The sequence below is a fragment of the Rosa chinensis genome, chromosome 7, assembly GCF_002994745.2.
Source record: "Rosa chinensis cultivar Old Blush chromosome 7, RchiOBHm-V2, whole genome shotgun sequence".
NCBI lineage: Eukaryota > Viridiplantae > Streptophyta > Magnoliopsida > Rosales > Rosaceae > Rosa > Rosa chinensis.
The window spans coordinates 21,805,570-21,822,722 of NC_037094.1; the positions used below are offsets into that span (position 1 = coordinate 21,805,570).

The window sequence follows — 17,153 nt, forward strand, 5'->3', positions numbered from 1 at the left end:
CGTTGGGTCACCGGGTCACCGGGTCACCTACTATTCACTATCTTTTAGTGTTTATAAAAAGCAGTGAATAGTAGGTAACCCGATGACCCACGGGTAGACTTGTTCTAACAAAGTATGAAAAACTGTACGAGAAAAGCAGAGTGCTTAACGTCGTGCTTAATTGTTAATTTGATAACTTTTGACTCATCGACTTCCACATTGAAATCCAACTTTGACAACGGTGTTAAATCATAAACATCTTTGCTTTACACTAATGGAGTGCATCATTTGCAAAGCTCCCAATCAAATCCAACCATCTTTACTTTTCTTATTTTGTTTGACAGAATAATAAAAGACGTTTGATTTATTTTCTGTGCCATGACGTGAAGCTCTGCTTTGAGGAAGCAGACCTTGAAGAACACTGTACCTAGACTTTGCGGATCACAATGACCTTTGCATGACCGTTTTATCGCAAATTGCAGGTTCTTGTTTCACGCTGCTGCCTCGAGCAATGTTGAAGAGAATGATGTTTACAACTACTAAATGAGGAGACACTGTCCATTAAATTCCCTGAGTCCAACAGTAATTCTTCATCAGTGTTCTGTCCACAGCCATATTCTTAATTGTCTGTAATCTGCCCGTCTTAATTTTCTTTGAGACGATAGCATTTATCTACCTTTTCAGTAGTTTTAAGCATACTACGCTTCCAATTCATCAGAAAATGTAGGCGGCTCCTCCATCTTAAATGTTTCAGCACATTGTATGATAAAGAAGGCAACTAATATGAGATTTGCCCAAACAAAAGAAAAACAAAGACGAATACTATAGACAATTAGTTTAATAAACATTTTAGTTCTTGTACCAGAATTAACCTTCACTTTCAGGACAAAATAATGAAAATTGCCTTGAGTTTCTTGTCCAATATAAGTTGAGAAACCAGCTACAAAATGGTGAAGGTAAGAAGGGGGGAAAAATGAAAGAGAAAAATACTGTTTGGGAGCCAAAGAATGTAAACAGCCTCCTTAAAATTCTGATGAACTAGGTGTCTGTGGGAAAGGAATCACATCTCTGATATTCTCAATCCCAGTTGCAAACTTTACAAGCCTTTCAAAACTCAATCCAAAGCCAGCATGAGGAACTGGTGAAACAAGAATGGAGATTAAGCAAGAAAACTATTCAGGAAACAGATAACTAAAAATATTTATAAATATATGACATTTTAACCGTCTCCCATATTATATGACTACAAATGAGTGTAAATCTTTAAAATAGCAGTCCCATTGATCTTTTGGTTGGAGTGCAGGATTACATCTTAGCTTTCTCAATACTTGCAAAACTTCTAATCTTGACTTTCTATTAACTTGAAGTTCACATTTCTCTTTGAAAAGAATTTCAGATATTCTTAACTGTGAAGGAAGGCATGAGATACAAAAGTGAGCAACTAGAAAGTTTATGGCTTAAATTATATAGAGATATAAATTTGACAGAAATACCAAAAAGGAGAAGGGAAGAGTTTAATAGCCCATTTTATGCCACTCAATTTAAAGGGATGCAGATATATAGGGATGAAAGAGTGTTACCAATTGACAAGCATAAGATGTGAACATAATGTCCTCTCAAAGTGAGGTAGTTTATTGTTGGAGCGAAGAACCTGCGTAAATGCGATAAAGAATTTTAACATGATATAAAAGAATCCTACGGATCAAATTACCAATTCTGCCCACAATAACAGATTTTCTCTCTCAAAACATAAAAGCTAAACAATTGTACTGGAGAAAAAGGGTTTCTAGGAATCAAATTAGACCTTCTTTTCCATTCAGGTGACATAGTGGTGTTAATTACAAGGACAACAATCAAGTTCAGCAATATATGCAGACATCAACATCGAAGGGAATAAGAGGCAATATGAAATTTATATGATGAAGAGAAATTCTCCTTCATACCATCCCAACATTCAATAGACCCAACATAAATTAGACTAGAAAGAAACTCAGCTGAAGTCAGCTACAACTAAAGCCAATTGGAGTAAAAATCATGATAGAGCAATTTGTAAAGTTATGCTTACATGGACTCATCATTTGGGTGGTAAACAACCAGCAACACATTTCTCTTCTTGGCACTGCCACCTGATATCATAAACACATTCTACTAAACCAATAGTCAAAAAGCACCCTGTAAAATACAAAGCTCGTGCAGACCACCCACCATTATGAGAATCATTCACGAAAGCACCCTTGGAAGGTGAGTATGCACCATGGAGAATTTTGAACAGAAAAGCTATCCATATTACAATCATAGAAGAGATAATTAATAACCACGCCATCTCAAATGCACCTGCCGACAGTAAAGAACATAACTTTTTTCAGCGATACCCAATTCATAAAATGAAACAACTAACACTGATTGTCCTGCAGTATACTGAAACACCTATAAGGCTATTATGCTGAAGGCTGTGTCTTCAATATCAGAAATCATCAATGGCAGTACGGATTTGATAGCAAGTTACAAACTACAGAGTCTATGATGGGTTTAAGGAACCTCATAAATCAATAAGAACACCGAATTATGGATCATTACTGTATATAAAATGAAGCCCAAATACAATGGAAAAAAGATTGATAAGATCAAAACAAAGAGAAAGATATTACCAGTCAGGGGAAACAGGGGAGTCAATTGGAGGCTAAAACAGACTCTAAAACGCAAGATGATTCTAAACATACTCTAAAACTCAAGATCCTAATATTGAATACATAACTGTAGTGCTCACAATTACCTACCCTACCAAATTCCCAAGGCATAATCCGTTTCAATAGCAACTGGTGAAATCCTGTACGAAGAAAGTGTACTAGACCCCTATTAAACCCTCGTCCCTCTTCTTTGGTACACAAATACATTCATTTGCTTTGTAAGATGAGGAAATGAATAGCCATCAACAGGTGGAACCTGGAGGGTTGAAGCCAAAAAAATATAGACACGGTATAGATTGAAAGGAAATGATTTACTGAAATGGTCTTATATATTGCAATTAAAGTTGAATCATCTTACCTCATCTTTCAACGGATTATCATAGTTTATTATGTATCTGAGCATGAAAATGCCACAATCGAAGTTGTTTTGTTGAATGTCAATGTCATTTACATTGAAAACTGTGAATGAACAAAACGACCATCCTTTCTTGAAACAGCTTTGGATTTCAGTGTCAAATATGGTGTCCAATGCCAAAAGCTGTATTTCCAAAAACAAGAAGCTAAGTGTGATGTGCAATACAGTTTCCATATAATCAAGAGAATGATTTCACTCTTTAAAATTTATTACCACATAAGAAACAAGATCATTTTGAGCCATAGTGCGTGCAGGATTCGGGTAAGTGTCCCATATCTCTACATCCGTTCTCGCTAATTTAATCACAATGAAGAACCAGTGGTTTGGGGTAGTATCTGGATCCAGGATGGGGATAAATATCTACAAATGATGAAGTGTTAATATATTGAGCAATTATTTTAGGAATGCTATGTACAAGTACTCATTGTATACCTTTTCTCCATTCTTAAGGCCTTTTCGATATTGTAATATAGCAGCAAACCTCTTTGGTGCTGTGGCAGCAAATTCTAACAAATCATTACCTCCTTTCTTGGCAGCCTTAATTGCTCTATCCTGTATTAACTTACCAAACTCAATATACTCCATCTATAATATTGCATATACACTAAAGTGAAATCACAAAACATGGATTCATACTGAAAAGCATGTAGTGTAATACCAAGTAGATGACTCTAGATCCCTGAGAAGACTAACTGCTGCATTTATAATCTGTTTATGAAACAACAATGAGAGTTAACAAATTATATATCTATACTGTTGAGGTCCAAAGTAAGGTCATACCTCGGAGGTAACAAGTCGCCCTAGCTCTAGGCATTTCATTGCCAAACGGTCAAGATGTTCATAATCAGTTTGGAAAATTCTGAAACTGCAATACAGAATAAAAGAACAATTTTACAACAAAAAGGTCATTAAGCTTGTGATCAGACTTCCAAACAGAGAAAGTGCTTTCTTGAACTTCAGATGGCAAAAAGAGAAGCACAGTAGCCCGATGATTATGATACAGATGACGGAGTAGACATGTCAAAGAAGGCCCAAATCTTTGACAGTACCAGGATAGTAGCTTCATTGAGGGCCCGTGACTGCCTCCGGCCAGTCACCTATGCCGTTTTCATCAGGGTGATGAGATTCAAACGTTGACACCGTAGAAACGAGCAGCTCTTACTAAGAAGTAGAAGCAGTAAACCCAGAAGAAAAGCCCAAAGTAGTTTTCGAATTTTAAACTGAAGATTGGAGTAACTGAGTCATCTGATCCCAAAGCCGCTTGTTTTCCTCTTCCGAGAGAGGTGACTGAACAGTGTAAAGTTCTGGTAAAGGATCAGAAAGTGAAGTAGCCAAAACAGCCTCTGTAAACAACGACTGAGAATTCGGAATTAAAGGAGCGCTCACAAGGCTACCCAAGTCCGTTGAAGCCAGTTCCTCCAACTGCAACTGAAAAGTCAATAAATTGGCCGAATCCTCAATTTCATCAGCAGCCCAAGTATTGATTCTGGAGGTCGAAACTTCACCATGACCTCTACCACCACTACGGCTATGACCGCGAGACCTGAAAGTAGATGGATGGCGTGGCTTACGCTTCGTATGAGGTACCCAAAACTTCATCAGCAGCCCGAGCTTCAACCATTTGCCGTTTTGTTCGACGGTGACGCTTAGGCGGGCGAGGTACCGTATCCACCACATCTGAAGCTAGTAATGAACACTTAAGCTTGAGACGCTCAAGGTAATCAGAGATCCCTCCATTAATAGCAGGCAAGACATCAGGAACTAAAGGAGGAGTGGTGACTGATGGAGGCGTGGTGGATGCCAAAGCGGAAGGAACAGAAGATAAGATGAATGGGATTGATGGAGGCGTGGTAGATGCCAAAGCGGAAGGAACAGAAGATAAGGTGAATGGGACTGATGGTGTCGTGGTAGAGTCTAATAAATCTGGAGTGGGAATAAAAGTATGGGGGCCCAAATTGAATATTGATGATCGTCTGGCTACACCCTCATAATTTCAACAGGAATGTATTCTTGAGTATTGGCATCATATAAAAAGTGATTTGATCGGCTCGTTTTCCTGCCCAAGCCCAGACCCAACAGAGGGGGGAGGGACTTTCATCAGGCGAGAATTACCAACAGAGTCATCAGAGGAGGGGTCTGGGAATTCAATGATAGCCTTACCTTTACCTTTGTCATCATATGGTATATCAGGAGGAGGAAAAACATCAACAACTTCCTAGATTGGTTCAGCAATAACAATGGCACCAGAACGAGGAGTAGGAGCTGAGGACTCTGGCTCCACCGAAAGCACAGGCTTGTCTAAGTGAGATGAAACATCAGGGAGATCATTGGAAATCACTGGGGCCTCAGGAAGAGGATCAGGATTAGTGTTGGAAAGTAGAGCAAAATTAGCCTAGTATAGCTGTCAACATTTAACACATTCACTCTTAATCATCACATTGATTCTATGTTATTAGGTATTAATAGGGCTAGAATAGTTTTCCTTTTTGTATCCTAGAATCAAGTTGTATTCTTGTATATATGTTATACTGATCAATAGAGCAAAATATCTCCTGCAAATCAGTCTTTGTTGTTTTACATGGTATCAGAGCAGGACTCACGATCCTGACTCTTCTCTCCAAATTCACAAAATCACAATCACCATGGCTGGTGATAAAGTCCCATCACCACCACCCAATCCCAGCAAGTCCAATAATTCAACATCTGATATCTCAAATCCATTCTTCACTCACCATTCAGACCATCCTGGATTGGTCTTAGTCTCCAAACCATTGAATGGAGACAACTACACAGGTTGGAAGAGGGCTATGACATTAGCTCTCAATTATTAAAACAAGCTCGGCTTTGTGAATGGTTCAATTAAAGCTCCATCACCCGAAGCTGATCCAGAAGGATATGCAACTTGGTCAAGATGCAATGACATGGTCCATTCATGGATCGTTAACACAGTCAGTTTCTGAAATTGCTGACAGTATCATCTACTATCCTACAGCTCATGAGGTATGGGAAGATCTAAGTGAGCGTTTTTCACAAGGTAATGCACCTCGCATATTTGAAATTCAGCAAGACATCGCTTCACTCAGGCAGGAACAACAATCAGTTTCAGCATACTACATGAAATTGAAAAGTTTATGGGATGAATTGGCAACCTATTCAGAACCATCACAAGGAGCACAGGCAGATCAACAAAAGCTTATGCAATTCTTGATGGGATTAAATGAGACTTACAGTGCAACCCGTGGTCAAATCCTCTTAATGAATCCCCTTCCAAGTGTCAGACAAGCATATGCTGCCGTTGCACAAGAAGAAAAGCAACGTTTCATTGCAGCAGCGGATTCCAATTCAAGCGCCGCTGCCATGGCAGTTCGAAGTGGCGGCCAGCCGAACCAGATCGGCAGCAGAGGTGGTCGTGGTGACCGACCGAATTTTCAGACCGGTCGGGATGCAGAACGCGGCTTCACCCGGCGTTTTGGTTCAGGTCGAGGAAGGGGAAGGCCGCACTGTACCTATTGTGGTGATCCAGGACATTGGGTCCAAACATGTTTTCACTTGATTGGTTTTCCTCCAGGTCATCCCAATGCAAAGCAAGGATCGGGAAATTTCCCCAAGAAGCACACTGCTTCACCAGTCGCGCCCTCTCCTTCTGCTAATCAGGTTAGTGCGACAGGCATCGTAGAAGAAGAGAATGGATCAGCAATTACTTTATCTGAGGCCCAATTCAAGCAGTTTTTGGCTGCTCTCCAACAAGCCCAAAAGCCCAATCCAAATACTGACTCGAGTTCCAAAGCAAATGCAGTAACGCAGCCAGGTTTGTCTAGAGTCGCTTCCCGCAATTGGATTATTGATAGCGGGGCGACAGATCATATTACTTCGTGCTCTAAATTGTTGAATAAAAATAAAAATTGTGCATTACCGCCTATTTTGCTACCTAGTGGAGAAAAAGTGCATATTGAAGCCACGGGTTCTTTGCCTCTGAGTACCGTATATTATCTACATAATGTGCTGTTTGTGCCAAAGTTCAAAGTTGATTTAATGTCGGTTAGCCGCTTGCAAGAGGTCTGAATTGTTCAGTAACGTTTTATCCTTATTGGTGTGTTTGCAGGATCTGGCTACGAAGAGGACGATTGGTTTGGGTAAAGAACGTGATGGGCTATACTATTTGGTGGCACTAGCGACGGAACGAACCAAGCCTTCCATTACCACTCCTTCCAGATCATCTTGCAACCTTGCCATTTCCTCTACCAATCTTTGGCATAATCGCTTGGGTCATGTCTCCTCTCCATGTTTAAGTCACATAGCAAAGAATTTCTTGCATTTTTCCATTCAGCCAAATAATAATTGCCATGTCTGTCCCTTGGCTAAGCAGAGTCGATTACCATTCAGTTCTAGTTCTATTTCTTCTACAAGACCATTTGACATAATTCATTGTGATATTTGGGGTCGTTATCGACACCCTTCTCTTTCTGGTGCTTTTTATTTCCTTACTATTGTGGATGACTTCACCCGATTTACTTGGTTTTTCTTAATGCGGCATAAAGATGAAACACAACCACTTTTGAAGCGTTTTTTTGCTCATATTCTCACTCAATTTGACTCTTGCATTAAAACTTTCCGCAGCGACAATGGTAGTGAATTTATTTCACTTCGCTCTTTTTTTCAAGATAATGGCGTTGTTTTCCAACATTCTTGTGTTTACACGCCTCAACAAAATGGGGTTGTGGAGCGCAAGCATCGTCATATTATCCAGGTGGCTCGTGCTTTAAAATTTCAGGCTTCTCTTCCTCCATAATTTTGGGGGGAGTGTGTTCTCACAGCCGTTCACATAATCAATCGGTTGCCCTCACCCATCCTTTCTTACAAAACTCCTTTTGAGCTTATTTACTCAAAACCACCTTCTTTTTCTCATCTTCGGGTTTTTGGCTGCTTAGCTTATGCCACTAATGTGCACCCCACTCATAAATTTGACACCCGAGCAATTCCTTCCATTTTCATTGGTTACCCAGAGGGACAAAAAGCCTTTAAACTGTTTAATTTATCGACTAAGAAAATTTTTACCAGTCGAGATGTTCGATTTCATGAAGATGTGTTTCCTTATGCCTCCACTCAGCCCACTCTTCCTTCTGCTCCTTTGGCCCATGACCCAGGCCCAATTCCACTTCTCCCTACTTCCCTTTCTGATTTTAGTTTTGACTCCCAGGTCACTCCCACGCCTCCTTCTTCTTCTCAACCTGCCCGTCCTTCCATCGACGCCGATCTTGGCACTTCCTCTTTACCACCTCCGCCTCTTCCCGTCCGGCCCACAGCGCCCCTTCGTCAGTATTCCCGCCGACCCAAGCCGCCTGTCCCCTCGTCCCTCCTCCATCGTCCTTCTCCACTCCTGTTCCTACCCCTCTATCATCCCCGGTACCAAGATGGTCCCCCTCCCCGCCATCTTCTCCATCTCCTCCTCCGTCGCCTCCACCCAACGCTATTCCAGACCCGCCTCCTCCCAGCCCACCACTGCTCCGTCGCTCCACCCGCTCCATTGTGCCGCCGGCTCGGTTCGCCGATATCGACTTCTCCAAGCCTCAATCCAATGCTTGCTTTTACCAATCGCCCTCCTTCCCGTCAGGTCCTCCCAAAGGTACGCGGTATCCGTTGGCAAATTATGTCTCTTATCATCGCTACACTCCTGCCTACTCCTCTTTTGTTACTCAGCTTAGTGCAGTCACTGAACCGACCTCTTATTCTGAGGAGGCTACTGTTCCTGAATGGAGGGATGCCATAAGATCTGAGTTGGAGGCCTTGCAGGCCAACGGTACGTGGACCCTTACCACGCTGCCTCCTGGGAAGATCCCAATTGGTTGTAGATGGGTTTACAAGGTCAAGCACAAGTCTGATGGTTCGGTTGAACGATACAAGGCCAGGTTGGTAGCCAAAGGCTTCACGCAATTGGCAGGTATTGACTATCAGGAGACCTTCTCTCCTACTGCTAAAATTGTTACAGTCTGTTGTCTCTTTGCCTTAGCTGCGTCTCATGGTTGGTCTCTTTCTCAACTCGATGTCAACAATGCCTTTCTCCATGGCAACCTGGATGAAGAAATTTATATGTCTCCACCGCCTGGGCTCAGGAGACAGGGGGTGGAGCATTTGGTTTGTCGGTTGCATAAATCCTTGTACAGTCTGAAATAGGCTTCAAGGCTTATAGTTGCTTCTCCTGGTGATTTTGCAAGCAAATTGAGAAAGTCTCTATATGGTCTCAAACAGTCGTCTCGTGCTTGGTTTGGGATATTTTCACAGTTCATATGGAAGGTTGGTTACAAACAGAGCAACTCAGATCATACCTTGTTTCTCAAGCATCAACAAGGGAAGGTAACAGCTCTAATTATTTATGTGGATGATATGGTAATCACTGGAAATGATACTGTTGAGATGGATAGACTGCAGAGACAGCTAGCCTCTGAGTTCGAGATGAAGGACTTGGGTGAACTTAAGTACTTCTTAGGAATTGAGGTAGCCAGGGGGAGAGAAGGGATCTACCTGTGCCAGTTTGACACTCTCCTGCTGAGACTCATCCTTGCAGATGTATGTAAAAGCCGTGTTCAAACTAGGCGAGTCTGTCATTCTAAGCAACTCTCCCTTGGCACTGCTATGCTTCTCATTAAGCCCTCTTAGGAATACATGAACCCTTTCTAGCTCTTTCTCCTTCTGGTACCACACAAGATCTTCCTGATTCTTGATCTTGCAAGGACGCTTCTGATCAATTTCAGCCCATACATTCTTTAGCTTGGTGAAATACACAGCGACTGGTTGCCCATTCTGTTGCATACTAGCAGCTTTACACATCAATTCATGAACCTGTATAAAATCAGACTCGTTGGTATACAAATCCCCCAATGTCTTCCATATCGCCTCAGCAGTTTCACATTCTTCCACCATATGTAGCACATCATCAGTCATGGCTCGAAATAGAATTGACATTACAAACCCATCATCATCTTCCCGCTTAGCATAGGCCTCCACATCATCTTCCCTAGGAGCCTTGATTGTTCCAGTCACATGCCCCATTTTGTGGATTCCACGGAGATAAACTGCCATAATCTTCTTCCATGTTCAGAAATTGGTACCAGTGAGTTTGGTACCCCCGAAAGAACCACCTTCTGAGCTCTTGACAGAGACCTCAACCTTCTGCACCTCATTGGCCTTAGAACTTTGGCTGTCATCACCACCCATTGTAATAGTACAATAGCAAAAAACACACAAATCCCAAAGTATGTAGCGGAAATAAGAACAGAAACAGCTCCAAAAATAATAACAGATTCTTCTTTTCCCTTTTTTTTTTTTTTTGGAACCTGTTGGAGGGAGTTGACAGTTGACCGAGTTGAGTTGACTGGGTCGAGTTGACAGAGTTGAGTCAACTGGGTCGAGTTGACCGAGTTGAGTCGACTGGGTTGAGTTGCTTACTGCTGTTCTAGGCCGGAGATTGGAGCAGACGACCGGAGGTGGGTCGTCTGGGCACTGCCGGTGTGAAGGCTGACGAAAACGTGGCGGAGAGGAGGATCACAATCTGGAAAAACGGATCTAGAGAATCGATCTTTGGGTGGGTGCCCAAAGTAACTTGCTGGGTCTGGTCTGGGCAAATCGATGGGACGAGAACTGCGACTGGGATCGGTATTGGAGTGGCTTGGAGAGTCTGAAGACGAAGGCGATCGGTATTGAAGAGATCACCGGTCTTGGTAGGTGAGCAACTGGACGATGAAGATGGTTGGACGGTCGTCCTTGGATGAACGACGAAGTCAACCTGGACAAGGGGAGAGCACCAGCGGTCTCTTGGCTGAAGACGAAGCCGACCTGGAAGAGAGATTGATGTCCGCCAAGGTGGAGAGCGACGTCGTACAGAGACCGACCCAAATAAATGGGTTCAAAACACAACTATCTTCTTTGGATTGAAAGAAGACTAAAGGAAAAGACGAGACAAAGTCCTTTTCGGATCTTTGCTCTGATACCAAGTCAAACAAGACGAGATTTAGATAATGAATTGTTTGATATTTTATTCATCTCACAGTGGAGGTATATAAAGAGGATTACAAGAATATAACAGGCAAGTACTAACTACGAAATAATTACAATATATTTTATTCCTAATATTAAACCATGACTCACGCCAAGTTTTCTAGATTTTCAGAAGTTATTCGGTCTGCTGGTTTTGTGCAATTTAGAGCAGACTACTCTCTTTTTACCAGGAGGCAAGGCAAGTCTTTTACAGTCTTATTGATATATGTTGATGACATATTAATTACTGGCAATGATCCTGTGAGTATAGCTGATGTCAAGAAATTTTTGCATAAAACATTCCGTTTGAAAGATCTTGGCAGTTTAAAGTATTTTCTTGGCTTTGAGGTTTTCAGCATCTAAGAAAGGGATATTTATTTGTCAGCGCAAGTATGCGTTAGAAATTATAAAAGATGCAGGATTATTGGGTGTTGCCCCTGTTGACACACCCATGGAACGTGGATTAAAGTTGTCAGATAAGACTGAATTACTCAAAGATCCAGAGAAGTATAGGCGTTTGGTTGGAAGATTGATTTATCTCACAGTGTCAAGGCCAGATATTACATATCATGTTCATATATTAAGCAGGTTTATGCATCAGCCTCGAAAAGCTCATTGGGAGACAGCTTTGAGAGTAGTACGCTACCTCAAGTCAGCTCCTGGTCAAGGCTTGTTCTTTTCCTCAAATAGTGATCTTCGGCTACGAGCTTTTTGTGACTCAGATTGGGCAGGATGTCCACTTACAAGAAGGTCTACTACAGGGTATTGTGTGTTCCTAGGGCCTTCTTTAATTTCATGGAGGTCGAAACGTCAGAAAACAGTCTCTCTTTCTGCAGCTGAAGCAGAGTATCGTGCTATGACAGGAGCGTCATGTGAGTTGACTTAGTAACGTTATTTGCTTCAAAACTTGGGGATTTTACACCAGGAAACGGCATTGCTCTATTGTGACAACAAGGCTGCTTTACATATAGCAGCAAATCCACTGTTTCATGAACGTACAAGGTATATAGAAATGGATTGTCACTATATTAGGGATAAAATCCAAGATAGTTCAGTGGAGACACAGTTTGTGAGTTCTGGAAATCAACTGGCTGATGTTCTGACTAAAGCTCTTGGCAAGGAGGACTTCGAGCTTATGATTCACAAGTTGGGTGTGCAGGATATCCACTCTCCAACTTGAGGGGGAGTGTTGGAAAGTAGTGCAAAATTAGCTTAGTATAGCTGTCAACATTTAACACATTCACTCTGAATCATCACATTGATTCTATGTTATTAGGCATTAATAGGGCTAGAATAGTTTTCTTTTTTGTATCCTAGAATCAAGCTGTATTCTTGTATATATGTTATACTGATCAATAGAGCAAAATATCTCCTGCAAATCAGTCTTTGTTGTTTTACGGAGGACCAAAGTCTTATATAATGAGGTGAGGAGGGTCAAAAACTCTAGGAACTCGAGCTAGAATCCCAGCACCGAGATGAGACATAAACCGATGGCGAGGAAAGGTGCAGAACTGACCACTGTGTCCCAAACGACCACAATTGAAACAGAACGATGAAATACTCTCATAACGGATAGTGGCCCAAAGAGCCTTCTCCTCTTCATGGCGAAACCAGAAACCCGGAACAAGAGGTTCCTGAGTATCGAAAGAGACCCGAATCCTGAGATAGCCCCTCCACCCTTGAGGATTAAAAGGGTTTTCAACAGCAGCCACTGAACCAACCAAAGCCCCAATCACTAGAGCATTTGCCAACGTAATATGACGGCGAGGCAAACCATGGATTTGAATCCAAACCGAGACTAGATGAAGAGGAAGATCCTCCAGACGACTAGTAGGAGGCCAGAGATGAACAGTAACTGTCTGTCCCATAACAGACCAAGGAGCTCTAGCGATAATACTCTCTTCAATAACTTGATGCAGAGCCGTAACCACAAAAGTATTGTTATCGTGGAAAGGTTCCACAAAAACAAGACCATATGGAGCCCAGGCATTGGAGAGAATACGAACAACAGCAGACACATTCAAAGAGCGCTCAGTGATAACATGTGCCACTAATTGAGTAGGAAGAATATCTGCAGCATCACCAACCTCCAAATCAAGCAGTGTCGTCTATCAGTCCCGTTCACCTGGTCAGCTACTGACCAGGGATTATTTGCTCAATTACCATCCGATTTGCTCAATCTTGATCCAAGGGCTGAGAGATATTTAGATAATTTGAATTAAAATTAATTACTTTTTATATTTATTTAATCATTCAATTACTTTCTTATCTCTTCTCAATACCCAAAAATTGCAAACTTAGTTCTCGGCTCCGTTTTGGCCGAATACCCAAGAATTTGCCTCCACCGAAGACCCAAGCCAAAAGTCACCGTCGCCGCCGACCAAAACATCTGGCTCTCCACCTCCTATTTGCAGGACCTAATTCTCATCCCAGCCCCGTTCAATCTCAAATCATATTCCCTAATTCCAAAATCCTAAAACCACCTTCCTCTCTTTCTCACTTGCAATTTTTGGGTATTGAGAAGAGATAAGAAAGTAATTGAATGATTAAATAAATATAAAAGTAACAAATTTTAATTCAAATTATCTAAATATCTCTGAGCCCTTAGATCAAGATCGAGCAAATTGAATGGTAATTGAGCAAATAATCTCTGGTCAGGTGAACGGGACTGGTTCATCTATATTTGGTTCCATGGGTTTTATGGTAACAGGTCCCGCAGACGTGGGTAGTACTTGACAAGAAGTTGCGCAAAGGGAAAATGGAAAGCGTGACTAGGGTAGGGTGAAGTGGTGAAGCAAGAAAGCTTTGAGATTAATGTCAAAACGAGGTTTACAGAGGTAGAAAGAGTTATATATAGGTACAAAAACTGTGGGAAAAAGAGTAGAGGGTAAGAACAAAGGATAAATGGGAAAATCGATGGTGATGAACTGAAACAGATGACAAGACAGAGTGTTGAGTTGGAGAATTACAAAGAAGGGAGGTACTGTACATACTTGAAGTGGATGAAGCTAACAGAAACAAGTGGCAAGGTTAAGAAAAAAAAAATTAAACACAAACCAAAGAAGGTGGTGATGAGAAAAGATGAAAGGTGCAGATGAAACGGTGAGAAGATTACAAAGAAAAAAGTGAAAATCGACGAAAAGAACTAAGAAATCAAAAGATTACAGGGTTGCTACGGGATTGAAGAGTAGATCACCGACTGAAAATAAAGGGTAGGGATGAAGAACCCTAGGACATCTACCTAGTAGAGAGAAAACCCACAGGGGGAGGAAACCTGCTAAAAGGCCTAGAGTTTGTCTTCTTTTGTTTGTACCCTTTGCTAACTGAAGTTTCTTCTAATGCCTCACGCGGCTACGATTAAGAAAGCACCAATCCAATAAATGGTAACAAATAATAAACACGTTAACAGTAATCTAGAAATGAAACAAACAATTGAATAAATCATCCTAGACAGCCCTCCATGGGTATTTGTTTGCCAGGAATTTATTTCCAAGTTTACAAGTAGTAACTGGAGGAGATTAGAATAATAAGTTCAACATACCTAGCTTACTCCATGATGCAAGTCACGATGGTTACAGTGTCCCGAAACTCCATAATTATCTAAAGTAATTATCTGTTAAAACTCATGCACGTCACGTGCAAATCACCGAGCAGGAGTTCGTTAAATGATACAGAAAAGAAGAGAACTAGAAATTCCGAGTCCAGAAAGAATATAGAAGAGCTAAAGCAAACTACAGTAATTTTGTTCTGAATCAGATTATCTTACCAAGTCAATGCCCTGACTTACGACTTCCTCTTCAATAATCCTTGCCAATAAATTGTGATTCCACACCTTACTAAAACCATCCTGAGGATTTAAGAATATGTTGTTATACACTCTCAAGATAGTATCAAAAAAAGTAGTAGTTACATAGTTGAGTAGAACCTAAAGATCTGGATGGTCCAGAATCTTCACTTGTTGATGTGGAACCTGCATGTCCAATTTCAAATATTGTAAAATTATGTGAATGCTCTGGTGGAAGTACTCCAAAAGCCCTTTCGGTAATGTTTTCAAAAACATTTTTTCAGAATTGTTTTTTGAAAATGAAAAAGAGAAATAGAGAATGCATTTTTCAAATGAAAAATGTGTTTGGTAATCAAATCTTAAAAAACCATTTTTTTTATTTTTTTTCATAACATCAAAACCCATCTTCACAAACAAAGAAGATATGTGCACTATTCTTTCAAGTTTGTAACGCAGACTTCAAAGAGACTTTTATACCAAGAGCACCAATAATCATCCAACAGTTTCAATTGCTAATCTGAGACCATAATCAATCTCAGAATATTTCAATTTCCATTCAATTAACTCAATTCTCATCCGACATTAATTATACAAGTGCATTCTATCTTTCTTCTTCTTCTTCCCAGTTACTGTGAGTTCAAATCCAAGAATGTAAGATCCACTTATAACCGAAGAGCGCTTAATTAAGATCAATATTGGAAAGACAGAAGTAAAGATTTAAATGCTTTCAAAGAAATTAGCATGCATCGATCTGATGATCTTATCAATGATTGATGTCAAAACTAACTGGTTTGATTTGTTCTTTATCAGTTTGGCTGGAATCTGATGAGGACACAAGTCTGACGACGGTGAGTTTGTCGGAATCCGGAACCCGGTGAGTATAAAAGAGTTTAGGCAATGTCATATCTTTGAGTTTCCGACTGTTGGTGATTCAGATGAAGTTTAGGGGTTGGAGGTTTGTGAGATGAAAATAAAGTGTGAGAAAATATTGAAAACGTTAATTTGACGTTTTCAGATTATTAGAGTAAAGTTAGAAAATATTTTCAATTTTCATTTTTAATGTTTTCAAAAATATTCTACCGAATACAATTTCTTGTTGTTTTTATTTTTAAAAATGAAAAAGGGCTCTTATTTTCTCTACCGAACCGACCCTAAAAGTTCTGCAAGCAACAACCCCTAATAAAGTTTTTAGAATGCAATGAAATAAATTTAACAGCACAGAAATAACCTTAGCGTGCTGGTGCACGTAAAGAAGCTTAAATTATAGCAATACCAAATTATGACTTGTTGGAAGAATGCCTGAAAACAAACTACCACTCTTCGATTACTAACAAAAAAACCCTGCAGCAAAGCGCGGCCTGTTTTACTAGTGCATATAGTTTGCAAAATATCCTAATCACATGTTTGGTGGAATTCCAAATAATGCTATGACTCTTCTTCCACAACAACTAGAAATTTAGAATTGCCCGCTGAAAAAGGCAACCCAAGAACACAAATTGGAAAAAACTATAAACATGTTAATAATGAAGACACGTAAATGAAAGCAATGCACATTTAATAAGCATCCTTCTTTGTCCATGGGAGGAGATCTCCTGCCCTCAATAACCCTATTCCAATTCTGTCACTGCTCCCATAACAGAGATTAACACTGTTAAGTCTATAATTTATCAGTTCTATTTTTTAATAGAAAAATAGAACTTATTGACGACAATACTTGTTCGTCGACGGTTTTTCGAACATTAAGGTGGAAGGAGACTCCAAAGTTTTAATTGATTGTATCAACAACAAAATCGCTGTTCCCTGGAAGATCAGCATGCTAATTCATGACATCAAAGTATTGGCCTCCACTTTCTCTGACATAGAGTTTAAACATGTTTGGTGGGAAGCAAACTTCGTGGCGGACGCTCTTGCACACTTGGGTCATAGTACGGATGTAGCCTGCTGGCACAATAGCCTCCCTCTCTCTGCCCTTCATGCTTTTAATTTTGATTTTCTTGCATTAGGTTGTATTAGGTTGTAGTAGGGGTGCTTCTTTGTAAACTTGTTTTTCCTCATCCTAAAAAAAAAAAAAAAAATACTTGTTCGACTCTACCTCTTCCTTTTTCTTGTCTATCCGTATTCTTCTTCTCTTCTACAGCTCTGCAACAAACCCAGCATCCGTTATTCTTGTGTATACACCAAGTTTTTTCACCGACCTTCTTTTTCCCCTCGATTGAGCCCAGAAGAAAAAGTTTCGTATCTAGCCATCAAGTCTCTT

At 40.6% G+C, this 17,153-nt stretch overlaps 1 protein-coding gene across 5 annotated transcripts; it reads right to left on the bottom strand.

Annotated features, from left to right (window-relative positions):
• Nucleotides 1-768: 768 nt before the first annotated feature.
• LOC112180264 (ubiquitin-like-specific protease 1A) lies at nt 769-5,661 on the bottom strand. Of its 5 annotated transcripts, XM_040511186.1 has the most exons (11): nt 4,131-5,661; nt 3,862-3,946; nt 3,718-3,789; nt 3,514-3,633; nt 3,295-3,441; nt 3,025-3,204; nt 2,757-2,922; nt 2,185-2,313; nt 2,045-2,105; nt 1,560-1,630; nt 769-1,117 (listed from the first exon to the last, which is right to left on the bottom strand). In XM_040511186.1, the coding sequence occupies exons 1-7, from the start codon at nt 4,145-4,147 to the stop codon at nt 2,836-2,838; spliced, it is 708 nt and encodes a 235-aa protein (XP_040367120.1). In that variant the 5' UTR covers nt 4,148-5,661; the 3' UTR covers nt 769-1,117; nt 1,560-1,630; nt 2,045-2,105; nt 2,185-2,313; nt 2,757-2,835. The 5 variants fall into 5 exon arrangements, with proteins under 5 accessions (XP_040367120.1, XP_040367119.1, XP_040367122.1 ...); XM_040511185.1 differs by having other exon boundaries at nt 2,185-2,922; XM_040511188.1 differs by lacking the exon at nt 2,757-2,922 and having other exon boundaries at nt 4,131-5,660.
• Between the last annotated feature and the right edge of the window lie 11,492 nt (nt 5,662-17,153).